This window comes from Neovison vison, chromosome 3 (genome assembly GCF_020171115.1).
Source record: "Neovison vison isolate M4711 chromosome 3, ASM_NN_V1, whole genome shotgun sequence".
Classification (NCBI taxonomy): domain Eukaryota; kingdom Metazoa; phylum Chordata; class Mammalia; order Carnivora; family Mustelidae; genus Neogale; species Neogale vison.
This window is the reverse complement of record NC_058093.1, coordinates 50,068,587-50,089,379: the sequence shown is the minus strand read 5'-3', so window position 1 is coordinate 50,089,379 and position 20,793 is coordinate 50,068,587. Positions and strand designations below refer to the sequence as shown.

General features: G+C 40.6%; 1 protein-coding gene across 1 annotated transcript in view; it reads left to right on the top strand.

Annotated features, from left to right (window-relative positions):
* NEB (nebulin) overlaps positions 1-20,793 on the top strand; it is a 207,157-nt gene that overhangs the window by 135,958 nt on the left and 50,406 nt on the right. The window contains exons 88-105 of the mRNA XM_044242061.1: positions 289-396; positions 493-606; positions 1,248-1,445; positions 1,827-1,931; positions 2,628-2,732; positions 2,830-2,934; positions 4,918-5,025; positions 6,587-6,700; positions 7,005-7,202; positions 7,511-7,615; positions 8,464-8,568; positions 9,391-9,498; positions 10,603-10,710; positions 11,592-11,699; positions 12,823-12,927; positions 13,024-13,128; positions 13,749-13,847; positions 14,196-14,306. Of these exons, the coding sequence (XP_044097996.1) occupies positions 289-396; positions 493-606; positions 1,248-1,445; positions 1,827-1,931; positions 2,628-2,732; positions 2,830-2,934; positions 4,918-5,025; positions 6,587-6,700; positions 7,005-7,202; positions 7,511-7,615; positions 8,464-8,568; positions 9,391-9,498; positions 10,603-10,710; positions 11,592-11,699; positions 12,823-12,927; positions 13,024-13,128; positions 13,749-13,847; positions 14,196-14,306 (2,109 nt within the window). The remainder of the gene's footprint in view (positions 1-288; positions 397-492; positions 607-1,247; positions 1,446-1,826; positions 1,932-2,627; positions 2,733-2,829; positions 2,935-4,917; positions 5,026-6,586; positions 6,701-7,004; positions 7,203-7,510; positions 7,616-8,463; positions 8,569-9,390; positions 9,499-10,602; positions 10,711-11,591; positions 11,700-12,822; positions 12,928-13,023; positions 13,129-13,748; positions 13,848-14,195; positions 14,307-20,793) is intronic.

Genomic DNA, 20,793 nt, shown 5'->3' with positions numbered 1-20,793 from the left:
GAAAACAATTTTTGGTGATTCCCTATGTGAACATTTATTTTCACTTTTATTAGAACTATAAATATCGTTAGACTTGGTTATAAAATGCCTCAGTGTCTGTAGATTTAATTTGCAGTAAACCAAAAAATTCCGCCATCTTAGTAGGTAGGCACAATAATGGCTCTAATAAAGGTATAAGCTTTGCCTTTCAACATAAGTATTTTGTTGTGGTTTTACCATTTTCTTTTTAGCAATATCTGAAGGAAGTTGACCACAAACTTTTGTTGACAACATGTTTATTTATTCCAGATACTGTATAAAGGGGCATGGGAAGGAACCAAGGCCTACGGATATACCTTGGATGAACGTTACATTCCTATTGTTGGAGCCAAGCATGCTGACTACGTGAACAGTGAGGTCAGTAGCACTTTCTCCTCTCATGGGTGTAAGAGTCTTCATTGGCGAGCTGGTTAGAAAATCCCAGTGATTCTCAATGCTGTACCTACTTCACAGCTTAAATACAAAGAGACCTATGAGAAGCAGAAGGGCCACTACCTGGCTGGAAAAGAAATCAGTGAGTTCCCTGGTGTGGTTCACTGTCTGGATTTCCAAAAGATGAGGAGTGTGGTAAGCAAAGCTCACTTTCATAGAGGATTTGGCCCTTAAGTGTACTGTTAGTCTTTTTTTTTTTTTTTTTTAAGGTTTTATTTATTTATTTATTTGACAGACAGAGATCACAGGTAGGCAGAGAGGAAGGCAGAGAGAGAGGAAGGGAAGGAGGCTCCCTGCCAAGCAGAGAGCCCGATGTGGGGCTCGATCCCAGGACCCTGAGAACATGACCCGAGCTGAAGGCAGAGGCTTTAACCCACTGAGCCACCCAGGTGCCCCCAAGTGTACTGTTAGTCTTCATGTTTGTAACATGTTCTTTAGCTGAGAGAGGCATGGACTCCTTCTTGAGATTTATCCCCACCCCTTCAAGTTAGGTTTGTGTACCTTTGCTAGCCCTGGGCTTCCTCCCCTTCTCTTCCTCCTCCACTAACCCACAGTGAGGTGTTTATGTTTGGAAAAAGGAGAAAGCAACGAGGTAACTATTTACCCCTATGTTATGAAAGGATGGGACATTGAAAAAGAAGAACATATTCAAGTATCTTTGTTTATTCTAAAGGTACTGATCTATACCAGAGCTAAGACTCAAAAAGAGATCAATCTATATAATTAACATTTGAATCCCTTTCTTCTTTTTGTCTTTAAAAACTATGACTCTTTAGTTGAACTACAGAAGAGATTACGAGGACACCAAAGCCAATGTTCACATCCCCATTGATATGATGAATCACGTACTGGCTAAACACTGCCAGTACATCCTCAGTGACCTGGAATACCAACACTTCTTCCATCAGTGGACGTCTCTCCCGGAAGAACCCAGCGTTATACGGGCCCGCAATGCTCAGGAAATCTTGAGTGATGTATGATGCCCTTTCTGCAGCTTGACTTAGTTACAGGCTTCATTCGACCATGCCCTCCATGTTCCATTCGTCCCCGTATTCATAAATTTTGCTGCTTTTTAGAACAGTGACATGAGTAACCGCTTTTTGTTATAAGAAGACCTTACACCAATGACCCCTGTGTTAAATATTTAGCTTGTTTTCACACAGGCATACACTTAGCTATTCCTTTCCTCCTAAGCTCCTTTAGGTCAGGGCATTACAGGCCTCCAGCTGTTGAGAGGCCCACCCTATGACCACTAAGCACTGAGCACAGCCAACAGCTGATAGGAAATTATCAAAATGCCCAGTTATAAATTCAGTGAGTCCCTGTCACCTTTTATCATTCCTTCTTTCTTGCAGAATGTGTATAAGGATGACTTGAATTGGCTGAAAGGCATTGGATGCTACGTTTGGGATACACCTCAGATCCTCCACGCCAAGAAAGCATATGACCTCCAGAGTCAGGTGAGCTCTTATTGTAAGGACCGGCTCCCTGTGGATCAGTGGAATCTGTGGTGCTTTCTGTGGGTGACAACCAGGCCAGTCCTGTGCCAGGCAGAAAAAGCTGCAGGATCCAAGGCGACGAAGGCCCCCTGCCCAATAAAACCTCTCCTGGTGACCTGCTGTAGCGTTGGGCCCTCTCAGTTTTAGTCTCTCCTGGGACTGAAGCATTTGATGTCTCTCACAGAAAGCTTCCTGAGAGCTGTTTTCACAGTGAGCCACTCTCAAGCAGCTATGCTGAAGTCGATAAGGTTAACTTGCAGGGAGTAAAATGCAAATGCACGCTTGGACCTTAGGTAGATAAGTTCTGAAGTAAAAACTAGGTATTTGGAAAATTTCCCAGCATGTGGTTGGGCTCTGACAGGGCAGGTTAGCGGAACATTGAGCCTGAGGGACCGCGGTCAGGGATGGGGTACGTGCATGGAAAAGACAACAAGATGAAGACGAGGACCTGACAAAGAGCCAGCCCCCACTGTGGGTCGAGACAAGGTATTCATTTTGACAACCGACTTTCGGCAGGAATATAGAATGACGGCCTTTCTGTTACTATTAAAGCAGAAACCCAGAAGTAAATAAAGGCCCACCTAAGTTGGCACAAACCGCCCAGGCTGACGGCAGGCCTGTATTTTACCACTTCCGGTGACTTGTTTTTCTTTACAGCTGCAATACACGGCAGCAGGGAAAGAAAATCTGCAAAACTACAACCTGGTCACGGACACCCCACTTTACGTGACTGCTCTTCAAAGTGGCATCAACGCCAGTGAGGTGCGTCTTCCTCGTACTGCTCTTCCAGGACAAGCCCTTGTTAGCTCTACGCACTTGCGAAGAGCAGGAAAGAATAACCCATCTTTTGTGTGTGTAGGTGAAATATAAAGAAAATTACCATCAGATTAAGGACAAATACACAACCGTTCTAGAAACAGTGGATTACGACAGAACCAAGAACCTGAAGAGTCTTTATAGCAGCGTGAGTTCCTTTTTTCATCTTTGTCTTTATTCTCCTTCCAAGACGATAGGGAATAGTTGGGATAGGCACCTTACCCCCAAAGGTTTTTCCAGTTTTTTCAGGAACCTTCAGATTCCTCCTTTATCCCACCAGTAGTCCTAGTCCCAGCCCAAGTGGAGTATTGCACCATCTCGCGCAGTTGAACAAACTCAGTTGCTGTTCCCTTACTGCAGGGGGGTAGGGTTGAAGCTATGCTACACTGACCCTGAGCTCGTCCTTCCCTGGCTTTGCCAGGGGCCACTGGCTTACAGCCTACAAAGACACTCCTTTTTTTCTTCCTCTGAACTGGTTAATTCAACAAACATTTTTCAAACTTCATTTTGAAATCATTTTAGATTTACAGAAAAATTGCAAAAATAGTAGAGAATTCCAGCAATTCTCTACTAAAATTCTCTGTAATGCAATGATCAAAACTAAGAAAAGCCCCTGTGGCTTTTTTTTTTTTTTTAAGATTTTATTTAGGGGCATCTGTGTGGCTCCCTAGGTTAAGCTCAGGCTCCCCGCTCAGTGGGGAGTCTGCTTCCCCCTCTACCTGCTGTTCCCCCTGCTTGTGCTCTAGCTCTCTGTTAAATAAGTAAATATTTTTAAAAAGATTTTTTATGAGAGAGAGAGAGAGAGAGAATGAGATAGCATCTGTGGAGTAGGGGCAAAGGAAGAGGGAGAGGCAGACTTCCAGCTGAGCAGGGACCCACCCTCCCCCTCAGGGGACCTGAGCTGAAGGCAGATGCCGAACCCACTGAGACATCCAGGCATGCGAAGTACTATGGCTTTTTTTTTTTTTTTTTTTAGATTTTATTTATTTATTTGACAGAGAGAAACACAGGGGGGTGGGGGAGAGGGAGAACACAAGCAGCGGGGGGTGGGGGAGGGAGAAGTAGTCTTCCCAGCAAGCAGGGAGCCCAATGCAGGCCTCAATCCCATGACCCTGGGATCATGACCCTGAGATCATGACCTGAGGCAAAGGCAGATGCTTAACAACTGAGCCACCAACGTGCCTCTGGCTTTTAACAAATGCAAAGAGTCATGTATTCACCATCACAATGAAAATACTGAAAACCTCTCTATCACCTCAAAATTTGCCTCTTGCTTCCCTTATCTCCCTAGACATCCATAGAGATATTGTCTGCACCAGTTAAAACAACAAACAAACAAAAAAACACAACTTTCAAAAACCTTTTCCAGAATGTCCTGTAGATGAAATTACAAAGGATGTAGCTATCAGGTCTGGCTCTTTCTCTTAGCAAAATGAATGTATGCACTACACACACATTGCCGTACAAACTAGTAGTTTATTGTTCTTATTGCAGAATAGTATTCCGCTGCATGAATATACCACAATTGTTGATCCATTCAAGGTCAAAGGACATCTGAGTTGTTTCTAGTTTTTGACAATTATGAATAGAGCTGCTATATACCTTTGAGTATAGGTTTTTGTGTATACGTAAGTTTTCATTTCTCTTGAGTAAATAAATACCTAGGAGTGAGAATATTTTTTGAGCTCCCACTAGCTACAAAAAACTAGGAAAGGATAAATAGATTTTAGTAGTGGTTTTCATCCTTCAGAATTTCCTAGACTTATGGGAAATGAATCAAAAACTTTTAATTTATGTACAGTAAAAGTCACTCCCTGTGGTATGTGGTATGGCTTTACAAAAACATAATCATGTAGTCACTGCAGTGGTCAAGATATAGAAAAGTTCTTTATCACCCCATGATAACTGCCAAACAGTGATAAGTACTACGGTAGAGAACAAAATAATGGAGTGTGGAATTACAGTCATGGCCTAAACCTGTTATTCACTGAGGGGTACTTGGATCCTACTGAGTATGAAGATCATGGGGTGTTAAGGAGTGTCTGAAAAAGGCAGATACAGGAAGGATCCCCTCAAGAGCCAACCAGAATGCATTTTTCCGTATTCACAAGATAATTTTTAACCCCTACAGAACCTGTACAAGGAGGCTTGGGATAAAGTGAAAGCCACCAGCTACATCTTGCCTACCAGCACCATGTCCCTGACGCATGCCAAGAACCAGAAGCACCTGGCCAGCAATGTAAGTCAAGGGCAAAGTTGATAAACTCCCACCCACCCTCTGCCTTCCCCTGTTCTCTGCTCCTAGTATCTTTCTGGCTAATTCACGTGTTATATATATTATATGTTTATGTATATTATAAAAGAAAATCTTAAATTACATGAGGTATTTAGATACAATATTAAGTTGTAGGAACTTTAACCCTTTATGCCTAAAATATTAAGTAAAGCTTTTAATTGTAAAATTCCCTATAACCTTCATTGCAGTCCTGATAAGCCATTTCCTTTTAGAAAGATAACCTCTTTTAGAAACTTCTGCCTCTTAACTGTGAATTAATTCACAATTGTAAATTAATTGTGAATTTTACATAGCACTGTAGATCTCTTTTTCTACCACGACCCACAGTGAGAAATTTATTTTATGTTGCGAGTTCACAGACAGCTGAAGTTTATGTGAGTTCCTTCTGACAGTGTTTTACAGAAGACTATGTACTGCTACCTAATGGCAATACAGTCTACCATTTCAATTCTGTTCTATTCATTTAAATGCTAGTGGTTCAGTAACTTGATTTCACTACTTCCTAATGGGCCTAGAGATGCATATTTAGGAAAAGACTTTGTTAGACAATATATGGAATTAATTTAATTTGTGTTAAATATATATGGAATTAATTTAATTTCTACCTGGAGGAAAAACTAATATAAGTGATTTTGCCCAGACCCAAGTCTGTTTGGAGGACTGCAAACAGACTAGCCCAAAGGAACAAATTTCACTTGGGAAGAAAAGTTTTGTGTATAGAATTCAGAAAGCTCATCAGAGATTTTCTCCTTTAGTCATGAAAAAAACTATAGAAGCAGAATTTCCAGCAACTTGTTTTTGAAACAGGATGGGGCATAATTCTTTAAAAGAATATCAACAGTGGTTTTTTTTTTTTTTTTTTTAAAGAAAAAAAAAGGTGCCTTTGAATACTATCTTCTTTATAATTGAGGAATGGTTTAGATGTAAGGAGCACGTGAACTAATATTCTAGGAAATTCTGTTGGGAATTTTGGTTGATTTCCAGTTAGCAAAGAGCTTCACTGCTATTCTGACACAAATACTCCCATCTTCCTTTTTTTCCCCTTAACTAAGATGTGGGCCTCTGAGTAATGAGGATTGTTCTTTTGTCATGTACTAGGAGTTTGGATTTTAGTCTTTTTAAGAGGCTTCTCTCCTAGTTCATGAAATCCTGGAGCATTAATTCATAGGCAGTATGGCTTAAGAAGCAAAAGTTAGTTTCCCCATAAACATTGGTTACAATGTATTTTTGGAAAACTTTATAAACTCTGAAATTCAAGGACTGTGTCTCTTAAGCATTAGGCTTGTCAGTCACTAAAAACAAAGAAATTCTTGGTCACATTTTTTATCTTTTATTCATGGTTAAGAAGAGCAAAATCATTATCCTGGAAGAGATTATTTAAAAATTACATAATCTGTAAAATAAGTTAGGTGTAGCAGCAATAGTAGTACAAGTATGGGTATAGACATTTTTTAAAATAGTAACTAAAAAAACTTTTTCCTTCCTTTGTACTTTTTTTCTGTAGATCAAATATCGAGAAGAATATGAGAAATTCAAAGCTCTTTATACTTTACCAAAAAGTGTTGAGGATGATCCAAATACAGCACGCTGCCTGAGAGTCGGCAAGTTTAACATTGATGTAAGTAATCCCGAAGGCCTTACTTCAAATCAAGGCCAGGCAGTATAGCCATCTGTCATAAATCAGAACATTGCCTAGTCATGCCCATGGCCCTGACTGTGCATATGTGAAGAAGCAAGTGTCATTTCAGCACACGCTGTTTACCCCACCCCCATGAATCTACAGAAAGTGTCAGAAAATTCCAGGTAACACCTGATGGCTGTAGTCATTTACCCTGACTTCTCCAGGGCCTAAGAAAGGTGTTTATTGCCATGATACCTTGCACAATTCCCTGTGTAACTGGCATGTTATTTTATCTTCACAGCGCCTCTACAGATCAGTTTATGAAAAGAACAAGATGAAAATCCACACTGTGCCTGACATGGTTGAGATGGTTACTGCTAAGGATTCTCAGAAGAAAGTCAGTGAGATTGACTACCGCCTCCATCTCCATGAGTGGATTTGCCACCCTGACTTGCAAGTCAACAGCCACGTCAGGAAAGTCACGGAACAGATCAGCGATGTAAGTCTACTGCTCATGAAGGTCCCCCTCCCTGGCCTCGCACAGCCATCCTGAGGGGAAGCAGACTCACTTGTGTCTTCACCTCCTTCTCCCAGGATTGCTTTCCTCTGCACCCATGGGTCTGTCCCTCAAAGCAGGGCTCTGTGGGCCACTCTTTCCCTGGCATCCTCAGCCTCATCACATGATGCCTCTTGATGTTCATTCCATAAAGTCATCCTGGATCCAGAGGGTGTCCATATTTTTGGTGTTTAAGTTACTGTCACTTTTCTTTTTTTTCCTGATTCCATCTATCTGCTACAATCCTTTAGATTGTGTACAAGGATGACCTCAACTGGCTAAAAGGCATTGGTTGCTATGTCTGGGACACTCCTGAAATTCTTCACGCCAAACATGCTTATGATCTACGGAACGATGTGAGTTTGCCTGTTTTTTTAGTTTTTTTTTTTCTTTTTTAATATATTTCCTTTTTTCTACATAGTCTAGTCAAAGGGAGAGTTACGGACATTGTCACAGACCAGCTATGTCTTAAGTGGTGTTGAGGGTGGCCGAGCTGGAGAAAGATGCCAAGGAGCAGAGAACACCCATTTCTCAGTAATGCGTGTAGCTTTCCTATTAAACAAAGCAGTTAAGCTGTCCTATTGTCCTCTCGTGAAGAAGGGACCCCTGGCTCTTCTGTCTACATTTGGATTATTTCAGATATATCAAACCCATAACTCTCATATTAGGAAAATTCCATTTGTGAGGTGTTTGTGATGCTTATATACAGGATCTGTTTATAAAGAGAGAATTTGGGGTGCCTGGGTGGCTCAGTCATTCAGCATCGCCTTTGGCTCAGATCATGATTCCAGGGTCCTGGGATCGAGCCCTGAATCAGGCTCTTTGCTCTGCAGGAAGCCTGCGTCTCCCTCTGTCCATTCCCCTGCTTCTGTTCTCTCTTGCTATATCTCTGTCAAATAAATAAAATCTTTTTTTAAAAAAAGAGAGGCTTTGCTGAGCAAATTAACACTGTACAAGATTTCAGTTAAAAAAAAAAAAAAAAAAGCTTAAATGTTCCTCACCTGCTAGAATGCTCTGGAAGCTCCATATGACTGTAAGCATTAATTATGCAGATTACCATAAAATTCAAATGCCTCCTGGTTGATTGAATAAGTGCTAATGAAAGTAAATGTCATGAGTTAAAAGGAACAAGACTCTCTGTGAAAGCGGCAGTTTCTCATACAGTGAACCATCTAACACAGGCTTAATTTATTCCTCTCCGCAGATCAAGTACAAATCTCATGCACAGAAAACGAGGAATGACTACAAGCTGGTCACCGATACTCCAGTCTACGTGCAGGCTGTCAAAAGTGGGAAACAACTAAGTGATGTGAGTGCCTCCAGGGAAGTCATGCGGACAGTAATAAAGATGGGGCCACAGTGGCCAAAAAAAAAGTGGCCTTTTGTAACTGAGAGACCAGAGTTAGTGCCTTAGAGATTCTGCTCTTGTTTGTTAAATGCCTGGTGCGTTCAATCAGTCCCCAGGGTGGCGGTGTCAGCAGTCTCACTGTATGGAATCCTCGGTGTCTGAGAGCTTTTTGCTTTAAAGCTGCGTTTTGTATCCTTGTGTCAAGAGCAACAGCTCTGTCTCGCTGCGGAAGCCTGCTGAGCAACCAGAGCGGACTGTGGTCGAGGGAGGGGGCGGGGTCCGGCCTCTACTGCGCATCCTCCGCGCGGCGTGGGCGGAGCCGGCCCAGCTGTGCCTCCACGTGCTTCTGTGTACGCTGCGGACACGATACCACTGTCGTGTCTGACGCCACGCGGGCAGGACCGACCCAAAGCAGCCCCCAAAGCTGCCTTTTTTTTCTTTTTTTTTTTTTAAACTAACCCCGCAGGTTAATTAGTAAACAGAGAATGCTACCAGTGAGTTAGAGCCTACTTATTTTGAAACTTACAGGGGTAAAATACCCGCTCTTCCTCCCCTGCCTCAGCGGTGTCTTCCCCATCTCTCTGTGTGGGGGTCCACACGCTGGTTGTGGTCCCATTGGTAAGACCAATAATAGATCAGAGTTCTCTGGCCAGAGGGAAGCAGGCTAGTTATTTTTATTTTATTTTATTTTATTAAGAGAGACTGGGTTTCCATTTATTTTGCTTCTTCCCAGAGGTGCTGCTGCGATTAAAACCAACTGACTCCTCTTCTCTCTGCACACAGGCTGTTTACCACCATGACTATGTGCACAGTGTCAGGGGCAAAGTGGCTCCAACAACGAAAACTGTGGATCTGGAGCGGGCCCTTCATGCCTACAAGCTCCAGAGTGAGGTGAGCAGTGTGAACCTAACGCGGTGCCCAGCAGAACTCCAAGAGGCAGCCTACAAGGGCTAGGCCACTGGCTTCCGTGGAAACCACTTTGGCCTGGGCATTATCTCAGCTGGACCTTGTCCATTGTAAATGCTCTTCCATTCCCATGAGTTTAAAAAAGTTAAAGAAAAAAGCAAACATAGTCTGTCTTCCCTCTTGGCTGGCAGGATCTTTATACCAAGCAAGAAATGGGCTTTTTAAGAGCAGTGTTTACAAGACAATGAAGAAAGGCAACCTCCTATCTCTGGCTCAAAAAAACTCAAAACCAAGATGATAAAGACAAGGCATATAAACACAAAAGACTACTAATAATGAGAGAGAGGGCTAGAAATTACTGTTGGAATTCACAAGAGAAGGAAACTGGATTCCACTCACATATTTCATATTCCTAGTCTGTGTCATCTGGTCATGCTACTTTGGTCTCAACCTTTGATGTTAGTCTCCTACATTGAATGTTAAAAGTAATTTGGTTTTAATTTATTTTTAATATTTCAAATACTATTCCTACTCCTGGAGCTCTCCCAAAAAAACCAGACTACTTAAGGTCATATTCAGAAACTTCTTTCCCCCTTCTGCCAGGAATAAGAGTATCCTGACCTTTTTCCAGCCTGACAGCAAGACACTGTGTTTGTGGGGAGGATGGCATTCCAAAGATGTGCCTTATAACTATGATTCTCTCAGGGATTGGTAATGACTTGGATACCTCCAAAGGGTGGGGGGGTTAATGGCAGAGGCACCCCTGACTACCTGTTTTCTCTACTTTTCCCATTTTCTTCCTAGATACCATGCAGCTAACTGGGAATATATACATTCAAAACATAGAAGAATTATTTCCTATGAGCCCCTTCACTCATTGCTCTCTCTTTCAAAAACAGGTTAAGAGAAAAATTGATTCATTGCCTGACCCTTAGAAAACTTACTTAATTTCTTCCTGAAATCAGTATAGTGAACATAAGAACAGGATGTATCTAACTGAAAATCTAACGTGAGCTGCATGTGACTTGTTTAACTTAGATCAGTTATTTGATGTAGATGTGATTTACCCACTTTTCCTCCTTCTGGCAGGGTCTGTACCGAGATGCTGGCCGGCGCTCTCTGCCTACTGGATATAGGCTTCCAGGTGACACCCCTCACTTCAGACATGCCAAAGACACCCGATACATGAGCAGTTATGTGAGTGGTCTCCTCATTAAGATGGGGTTTGAAGGGGGGGCACTAATATTATTAGCCGCTCTAATGCCCTGGTCACACCTTGAAGGTTCAATATGATATAATGGTGGGACTAGAGAACGGGAGACAGTGTGTTTCCTAGGGGTGCTGTGAAATTGAAATTTGGCAATGCCTGGGTAGCCCAGTGGATTAGTATAGCACTTTTGTGGGATTGTATCTGCATAAGTCATTTACCTTGGCTTAGGGTTCATGGCTGTCATCCTGCCTCTATTTCTGTTGATGTTAGCACTTATGCATCCTGAACCATTCCAAGCCATATACCAGAAACAGAGCTTCATACACATCCTGCTAATATGTGGCCATAATATTATCTTCAAGATCTAACATCACTGTGTATTCCTTTGGAAAAGAAAGGACTTCTTGCCTAGCTGCTGGCCATGCAGTGCCCAAAAGCCAGGGGCCCAAAATTATGGTTTCCAAAGCAGAGAGTTGCAGATTTAATTATCTCACATGTCATTTTTTTAAAATCAGTCTATAACGCCATTCATCAGTCTCAAAAGTAGTCTCTCGTTTCTTTGCACTTCCTAATTTCCTAACTGTACTGGGACTAAAATTAAGACTTTTTTCCTCATATTTTTCATACCTGCCTACAAACAGATTTATCTAGGCAACACTGAATTTTATTCCTTTCTGGACCTGGCTTTATTAGTCAACAAAATAATTTTCAGGGTTCGGATTACTATTAAAATTTGTCAGTGACTTTTCCTTATACTTAATCCTAGGGAGTAATTTTCAAATGAAAGCAACAGCTTTTTCTCTTGGGTAAATAGAGAGTAGCTCTACATTTCTCAATCAGTGGACTTATTCTGATTTTGCTTTTCCAGTTCAAATACAAAGAAGTTTATGAACACATCAAGGCAAACGGATATACCCTTGGGCCCAAAGACGTTCCATTTGTCCATGTCCGGAGGGTCAACGATGTTACCAGTGAGGTACTGTGAATGTTGATTCTGTGGGGGAAATATTGAGTTTCAAAGACCGTGGCTTTGAAATAAGACAATCAGATAAATACAATATGTGGAATTTAAGTAATTCACTCATTGGGGCACCTGGGTGGCTTAGTGGGTTAAGAAACTCGCTCATATGTGGAGCTTAAAAAAACAGAGGATCATAGGGGAAGAGAGAAAAAAATAAAACAAGATGAAATCATAGAGCGAGTGGCGCTTGGTGGTTCAGTTGTTAGGTGTCTGCCTTTGGCTTGGGTCGTGATTCCGGGGTCCTGGGATGGCACCCTGCATTGGGCTGCTTGTTCAGCAGGCGGCCTGCTTGTGTTCCCTCTCTTGCTTTGTCTCTCTCTGTCAAATAAATAAATAAAATCTTTTTAAAAAATCATAGAGACAAACCACAAGAGACTCTTAAACATAGGAAGCAAACAGGGTTGCTGGAGAGGAGGGGGGTTGGCAGATGGGATAACTGGGTGATGGACATTAAGGAGGCACATGATGTAACAAACACTGGGTATTATATAAGACTGATGAATCACTAAACTCTAGCTCTGAAACTAATAACACATCATATGTTAATTAATTTAATTTAAGTTTAAAAAATAAAAAGTAAAGACTACGGCTTTGTTTGAAGTGCATTAAGGGTTTATTGTCTCTTATAAATTTATGCATTAGCAAGGAATTAAAAGGGTCCTTTTAGCTACCATTTTGATACTTGAATCCATTGGCAACATTTTTCTGTATTTGGCAGTGCCACCATAGAGACCTCATTCATAAATTATAATGTGTATTAAATTCTCTTTTGACATTTGTATTAAAAAATCTTTAATAAATTTACATTTTAGTCTGACTCATTTTCCATATAAATGATTGGTTTGTATATCTGATCCTATCCAATTGTCTGATAGAATGTGGAAGACTTTGTGCTCAAAATTCTTCATCTAAATAAAATAACTACCATTTTCTCTTTTTTCCTAATCTCAGCCCCTTTCTTTATCCTTAATTGCCCCTCTAATGGCTCTTTATGTAGAATATTTGATTGTTGATTAGTCAACAGATGCCTTCATCTTCCTAACACTAAATACCTGGAATGGTTTTTCTTCTAATGTAGAGATTGTATCGCCAATTGTACCACAAACTGAAAGACAAAATCCACACAACTCCCGACACTCCTGAAATCCGCCAAGTCAAGAAGACACAAGAGGCTGTCAGTGAGGTGGGTATTTTCCTAGGAGAGAGGACGACAGGCTGTGGAACCAGGGACTGTCAACAATTTGGTCTCTCATGTGTATGTTTCTGGGTATTTTTCTAGTTGATCTACAAATCAGACTTATTCAAGATGCGAGGCCACATGATCTCAATGCCATACACACCCCAAGTGATCCATTGCCGCTACGTGGGAGACATCACCAGTGATGTAAGCATCTCATAAGGGTCTTTCCGAAAGACTCTTACTAAGAGGCCGTCCACATGTAAGCAGCCAGTGGCCTTTGAATATCCTTCTGCACTGAGTACTTCTAAACTCAGTATACAACTTGGAGGTGAAATTGTTTGGAAGCAGAACCCTACATTTCTATGGAAATGGTAGTAAGAGGACCACGTGGGAATTACAAGAATTGCTCACCACCATTCTACATTCAACACTGAATCCTTACCAGCTCCTCACTCTACATGGCCTCTGTCCTGGGTCCTGTTTTGTATCTTTGATCTGCTCATCCCCACTCCCATCCCCTTTAACAACTTCCTCCCGCCATTTTTTCCCCCTTAAATATTTCCTTCTAAAAGACCATTCCATTCAATCTATGCTTTTCTCCCATCAATTTAACAATAACAAATAGCAGTGTTCTCCTCAGCTCAGATTAGATATTAAATTTTAAAACCTGTGATTCATTTGGGTGCACACAAACTAAGAATACAGTGTGAGTGTGTTCAACCAGAAAGAAAACTTTCAGTAGAAAAGTGTCACTGCTCTGTCTTTTATTTGTTCCTGGTTTATAGTTACTCATGGCCAGCTGTATTTCTGTTTCTGCCACGCAGATTAAATATAAAGAGGACTTGCAGATCCTCAGGGGACTGGGCTGCCTCCTGTATGACACTCCCGACATGGTCCGCTCCCGGCACCTGCGCAAACTCTGGGTGAGTGCACACCTTCACGGCACATAGCTATCCCCGCACAGCTTCCGTATATCCTGTCACCGGCTGCAAGGTGCTAGACAGAAAATCTTTGCCTGCAGCTACTTTTAAGAGGAAGTTTACCATTAACTGATTTGAACCATTCGTGACCCACCTAAACTGATATGTGCCTCTGTGAAAGCTGATGAACTCAGTGAAATAACAGTCATCTTTGTTGGGATGGGAAGACATCCAGGGTACATAAGAGCCCTGCTCAAGTTGCACGTGCCAACCGCATGAAAGATAGTGTGTGACCGTGGCATGCAATTCCTCAAATGATCAATTAACTTGTATTTCTGTTGTGTTTTTAAGTCTAACTACCTGTACACTGATAAGGCAAGGAAGATGCGAGACAAGTACAAAGTGGTGCTTGACACTCCGGAATACAGAAAAGTGCAGGAACTGAAGACACACCTGAGCGAGGTAAAAATGCTGAACCTGTCACTACGAGTGACTTGTTCCTCTGGTGGCTATTTTTCAGGCCACCACACTCAGCAAAAAATCTCCCCTCTGCCATTAATTACAGAGTGCCTCCCATATGTAAGGAAGTAAAGAAAACTTGACTTCATTTTGCCTCAGTTTACTTATTTTGTCCCCTTTTGATAAGATGAGGATATCAGTATTTGACTGCCTGTGACTAGAACTGCTGAAAGTTGACACAATTTTATAAATTGGAAAGGCCTTCTGTCTTACGCTGTTGTTGCAGTCTCCAAACTGAATTTATTTCAAAACTCTCTAATCCCTGCTATCAGAAACCCTAATCATGGCAATGCCTTGGAAGAGTCTTCTAATGGCTCCCTGCTCTATGACCTACTCAACAAATTCTAGACTACTTTGTTTCATTTTCAGTTGGCCCAGAGGCTTCTGATTTATTGCAGCTAATTGTGTATAGATCTCGTGCTCTCACCTACACTCTTGGTTCCTTTTGAGAGGTGGACCCCACATTGTTTAGATGTGTATCCCGTAGTGCCTTGGCTGTGATAGATGTCCATGTTTGCTAGTGATTCCATGTGCTTTGTAAAGGTAGGGGCATTCCACAAATGTAAATGGTCTTTCTTATTTTAGGTGAGTTGGCCATTCTCATCAGACTTCGCCAAGCTGACCTACACACTGGCTGTCAGGCCACTTCATTGATTTCCCATTTTCAGTGTTTCTGATGGCTGCTAATTAGGAATCACTTGTGCCCTTAGACTTAGAGAGGTCCTGGCAAATCAAGTGTCCTCATTGGGGGGTGCGCAGCTTCCTAAACTCCTAGTGAGTTAGAGGCAGAGAATGATTAATTCTTTAGCTTTTACAAATGATACATTGAGCTCCTTTGCTTTGCTGGAAGCTTACCTATATTGCTTCAGCACTTAGCCAGGAATGCTTATGTTCTTCTCTCTCAGCAAAGCTGTGCTTCTCCACACTGGTTGTGTATCAGAATCTCCTGGGAAATATTTCTTACCTATCCTGACTAGACTCCCGACTCCCCAGCCTTACACCAGACCTTCTGATTCTCTCTGTCTGGGCATCTGCATGCTTTCAGCTGCTCCAGAATGATTCTAACATGCAGCCAGTGTTGGAAACCACTGCTTTAAGTATCACAGCTGTCCTCCAAGTGCCACATAATAAAACATCATATGGCAACTTAACGTGCTTATTGGTATCTCCAAAATACCTTTGTTGGGTGCTTGGATTCAGAATTATCTAAAACTTTTAATTCCTCCTTTTCCCAGTTCCTATTGGGATTCTGTATGTCTTATGCATGTACACTGAGGAAAAAGAATAGCTATTCAGCAATTCATTTTTTCCCACACTTGCCTCACTGGAAGAATGACGTGAGCTTCATAAAATATTGATCCACTTCTTTTTTTTTTTTTTAAGATTTTGAGAAATATTGGTATTCATTCTTTGAATATTTGGTAGAACTCACCAGTGAGGTCTTCTGATCTTGGACTTTTATTTGTTGGGAGATATTTTTTTTTTTTTTAAAGATTTTATTTATTTATTTGACAGAGAGAAATCACAAGTAGACAGAGAGGCAGGCAGAGAGAGAAAGAGGGAAGCAGGCTCCCTGCTGAGCAGAGAGCCCAATGCGGGACTCGATCCCAGGACCCTGAGATCATGACCTGAGCCGAAGGCAGCGGCTCAACCCACTGAGCCACCCAGGCGCCCCATATTTGTTGGGAGATATTTTTTTAAAAGATTTTATTTATTTATTTGACAGACAGAGATCACAGGTAGGCAGAGAGGCAGGCAGAGAGAGAGAGGAGAAAGCAGGCTCCCCAAAGAGCGGAGAGCCTGATGTGGGCCTCGATCCCAGGTCCCTGGGATCATGAGCTGAGCCGAAGGCAGAGGCTTTAACCCACTGAGCCACCCAGGCACCCCTGTTGGGAGATATTTAATTATCGATTCAATCTCCTTACTAGTAATTGGTCTGTTCAGATTTTCTCTTTCATCATGATTCAGCATTGGCATGTTGTATAGTTCCAGGAATTTATCCATTTCTTCTTGATTGTCCAATTTATTTAGCACATAATTATTTATAGTAGTCTCTTTGATACTTTGTATTTCTTTGGTGTCAGTTATAACATCTCTTTTATTCTGATTTTGAGTTCTCTCTCTTTCTTGGTGAGTCTAGCTAAAGATTTGTTAATTTTGTTTATCTTTTAAAGAACCAGCTCTTTGATTGACCTTTTCTATTACATTTTTTGTTTGTATTTTATTTTTTTCTTCCCTGATTTTATTTCCTTCTTTCTACTTACTTTGGGCTTCACTTGTCTTTTCTTTTTCGAGTTCCTTGAAATGTAAAGTTAGGTTGTTTATTTGAGACTTTTTTTGTTTCTTGAGGTAAGCATTGTTATGAACTTTCCCCTTAGAACTGTGTCCCATAATTTTTGGAATGTTACATTTTCATTTGTCTCAGGATTTTTAAAATCTCTATTGATTCCTTCTTTGACCCATTGTTCAGTATCATGCTGCTTGTCTCTACCTATTTGTGAATTTCCCAACTTTCTTCATGTAATTCTAGTTTTGTCCCATTGTGGTTTGAAAAGATGCATGATATGGTTTTAATCCTTTTAAATTTATCGAGGCTTGTTTTGTGGCCATGCAATCTATCTATTTAAGAAATTGTTCTATGCATTTGAAAAGAATATGTCTTCTGTTGCTTTTAGATAGAATGTTCTGTAAATATCTGGTCTACTCTATCATTTAAGGCCAATGTTTCCATATTGATTTTCTGTCTGGATAATCTATGCATTGATGGGTATTAAAGTCCCCAACTATTACTGTATTGCTATTTCTCTGTTTAGGTCTGCTGATAATTGCTTTATATATCTAGGTGCTCCTCTGTTGGGTGCATATTTACAAATATTATATTTTTTTGTTAGATTGGCCCCTTTATCATTATGTAATACCCATTTTTGTTTCTGATTAGTCTTTAAAGTCTATTTAATCTCATATAAATATAGCTACTTCACCTTTATTTTGGTTTCCACTTGCATGGAACATCTTTTTCTATATCCCTTCATTTTCAGTCTCTATGTGTCCTTACATATAACAGGAGTCTCTTATAAGCAGTATATAGATAGGTCTTACTTTTTATTTTATTCATCTATTTTAGAGAGAGAAAAAGAGAGCACAGGCATGAGTGGGAGGGGAAAGGGGAGAGGGAGAATCTCAAGCAGACTCCATGCTAAGGATGAAGCCTGACAGGGCTTGATCTCACAACCCCAAGATCATGACCTGAGCTGAAACCAAGATTCAGACACTTAGCCACCTCTGCCACCTAGGTGTCTCAGTAGGTTTGGTTTTTTAATCCATTTGGCCACTCTGTCTTATGGGAGAATGTAGTCCATTTACGTATAGATTAATTATTAATATGTATATGTTTACTGCCATCTTATTAATTGTTCTCTGGCTGTTTTTGTAGTCCCTCTCTCTTCCTTTCTTCTTTTGCTCTCTTTGTGGTTTGATGATTCCTTTTAGTGATATGCTTATATTTCTTTCTTTTCATCTTTTGTATATTTCTGTCAGTTTTTGCTTTATGGTTACCATGAAGCAACTTGTAACAACTGGTATTTATAACAGTCTGTTTTAAGTTGATAACAGCTTAAGTTTGATCCTATTGTAAAGCTCAACATTACTCCCTCTGCCATGTTTTATGTTTTTAATGTCGCATTTTACATGTTTTTATCTTATGTATTTCTTACCTAAATGTAATCATAGTTATTTTTATAATGCCTTTTAACTTTCATACCAGTGATTAATTCACTACCTTTACCATATATATACACCTTTCCAGTGAGATTTATTATCACTAATTAGAACCCTTTGTTTTCAGCTTAAAAAAATCTTTTTAACATCTCTTGTAAGGCTTCTTTAATGATGATGAACTCCTTTAGCTTTTGCTTGTCTAAAAAACTCTATCTCTCCTTCACTTCTGAAAGAGAAGTTTGCCAAGTAGAGTAGTCTTGGTCAGAAGTTTTTTTTCTTTTAGCACTTGGAATATATTTTGCTACTCCCTCTGGTGTGCAGTTTCTGCTGAAAAATCTGCTGATACTCTTATGGGGGTGGCTAATGTATATAACGAGTTTTTCTCTTGCTGCTTTTAATAATTTCTTCTTGTCTTTAACTTCTGACATTTTAATTATCATGTGTCTTGTTTTGGGTTTCTCTGGGTTCCTCTAATTTGGAATTCTCTGGGCTTCTTAGATCTGGATGTCTGTTTTCTTCCCCAGGTTAGGGAAATTAATATTTCAGCCATTATTTTTTTAAAATAAGGTTTCTGTTCCTTTCTCTCTTTTTCTTTTGGAAGCCTTGTGATTCAAATGTTAGTCTATCTGATGCTGTCCCACAAGTCCCTAAGGCTATCTTCACTTCTTTTTTTTTCTTTTCTCTTTTTGCTTCTCTGGTTAGGTGAGCTCCACTGCCTTGTCTTCAGGTTGACTGATCCTTTCTTCTGCTTTATCTAGTCTGCTATCGAACCCCTCGAATGTATTTTTCAGTTCAGTTATTGTATTCTTCAGCTCTGTAACTTCTATTTGATACTTTCTTTTATTTTCCATCTTTTTGCTGGCATTCTCACTGTGTTCATTCTTCTTTACAATTTGGTGAGCATCTTTATGAGTGTTAAGTTAAACTCTTTATCAAGTAAATGAGCTCCATTTTATTAAGTTTTTTTCTGAGTTTTATCTCATTCTTTCATTTGGAATATATTCCTCTTCCTTCATTTTTGTCTGTGTTAATTTATATACAATAAGTGAAAGAGTCACCTTTCCCAGTCTTGAAGGAAGGCCTCATGTAGGATGTGAAACTTGTTCTTCAACCCTGTCTCAACTCTTAGTTGTCTCTTGAAACTTTATGCTTGTGTAAGTATCCTATTATATTTTTAATAGTTCTGGGTAGTTGAGGATGTGCCAAGACTGTGCAGTGTCCCAAAGCGGAGGATCTCAGCACCTAGATTTAGGTGGACTGGAAGCCAGACCCTCATGCATCAGCTTTTAAATGTATGCAAATACATACAATCCTAAGCATAAACCCTACGAAACCAGCAAACTGGAGCAAGGCAAAAGTAGAGCATTTACCTTTGTAGATAGCATCTACAACTTTGTTCCTTGTTAACAGTTCTATAGACCACTAAATATGTGTCTTACCTAAAGCCTATGCCTCAGGCCAAAATTCCAGGACAAGCAAAGAGGTGTCCTTCACAGAAAGACCTTGGGGTGGTAACCTACCAAGAACTGTCTTTCTAATTGCCATAGTCCTGTGGGACCCAGAAATATGAGCCTTCAAGGCTATCAGTGCCAGGTACTCAAGGGGTATCCCCAGGTTGGCAGCTGCAAAAATCAGGCACCAGGTGTGAAAAAGCTTCCCTCCAGGATATATTGGCACTCAAAGGCATAGTAGAGGGTAAGGATGAAGATAATAAATGACCTCTAAGTTCTCTGAAAAGTATTTTAGTGAGCCCAAGATCCATTTTTAATCAAGCTGCAGTTATGATGATGAGCTAACACGTCTCCTTTACAGAAAGACTGAGCTCGTGGGTCTGTTGTCTCTTGCTATGCCCTGGGGATAGTAGCTACTTAAGAACTCTTTCCCTATTGGTTACAGTCCTGTGGGACCCACAAGAGTAATCCCTACCAGCCAGTAGAGCTAGATGACATAGAGGTGTCTTCTGGCTTGAGTTGTAAAAATCAGACTCCCAGACAAGGCTATGAGCTCCTTTCTGGGTGACCTTTGTTATAACAGTCTCATGGCACCAGGAACACAAGCTCTCCTGACCTTCACAGCTGAGTGACCAAGAGATGTCCTGTAGGTGGCAGCCACATATATCAGAATGAACAAAATCTTGCCGTTTGCACAGCTTGAATGGACCTCAAGGGCATTATGTGAAATAAAATAAGTCAGAGAAAGATAAATATAGGGTCTTTCTTATATTTGGAACCTAATGTGTCAGACACACACACACTCACAAATATATCTGTGTGTGTATATATATGGTGGTTGCCATAGTTGGGAAATAGTGGGTGGGAGAAATTTAGTTTATTTAGTTTAAATAAATTCTAAAAAATACTGATCGGAGTCACTTTTCTGGATTCAGAAGGTCTTTGATAGAACCTGTAAATCTGTTTTAATAAGGACTTTTGGGTTTTTTTCGGATCAGGAAAATTTGGAAAACACTGTTTTAGTAAAAAGTTTGATGGCAAAAGGAAGGTAGAGTTCTCAACTTTTGAATTGCTTTTGAGTTGTATAGATTCTTGACTTTTATACTTCATAGTACTAGCAATCAGGAATGTTGTCCCAGGAAACATAAACTGGGAGGTCTGTGAGGGATGGGCTAGATGGGTGAGGGGTAGTAAAGAGGGCACTTGACGTGATGAGTACTGGGTCTTTTACATTAGTGATGAATCACTGACTTCTACTCCAG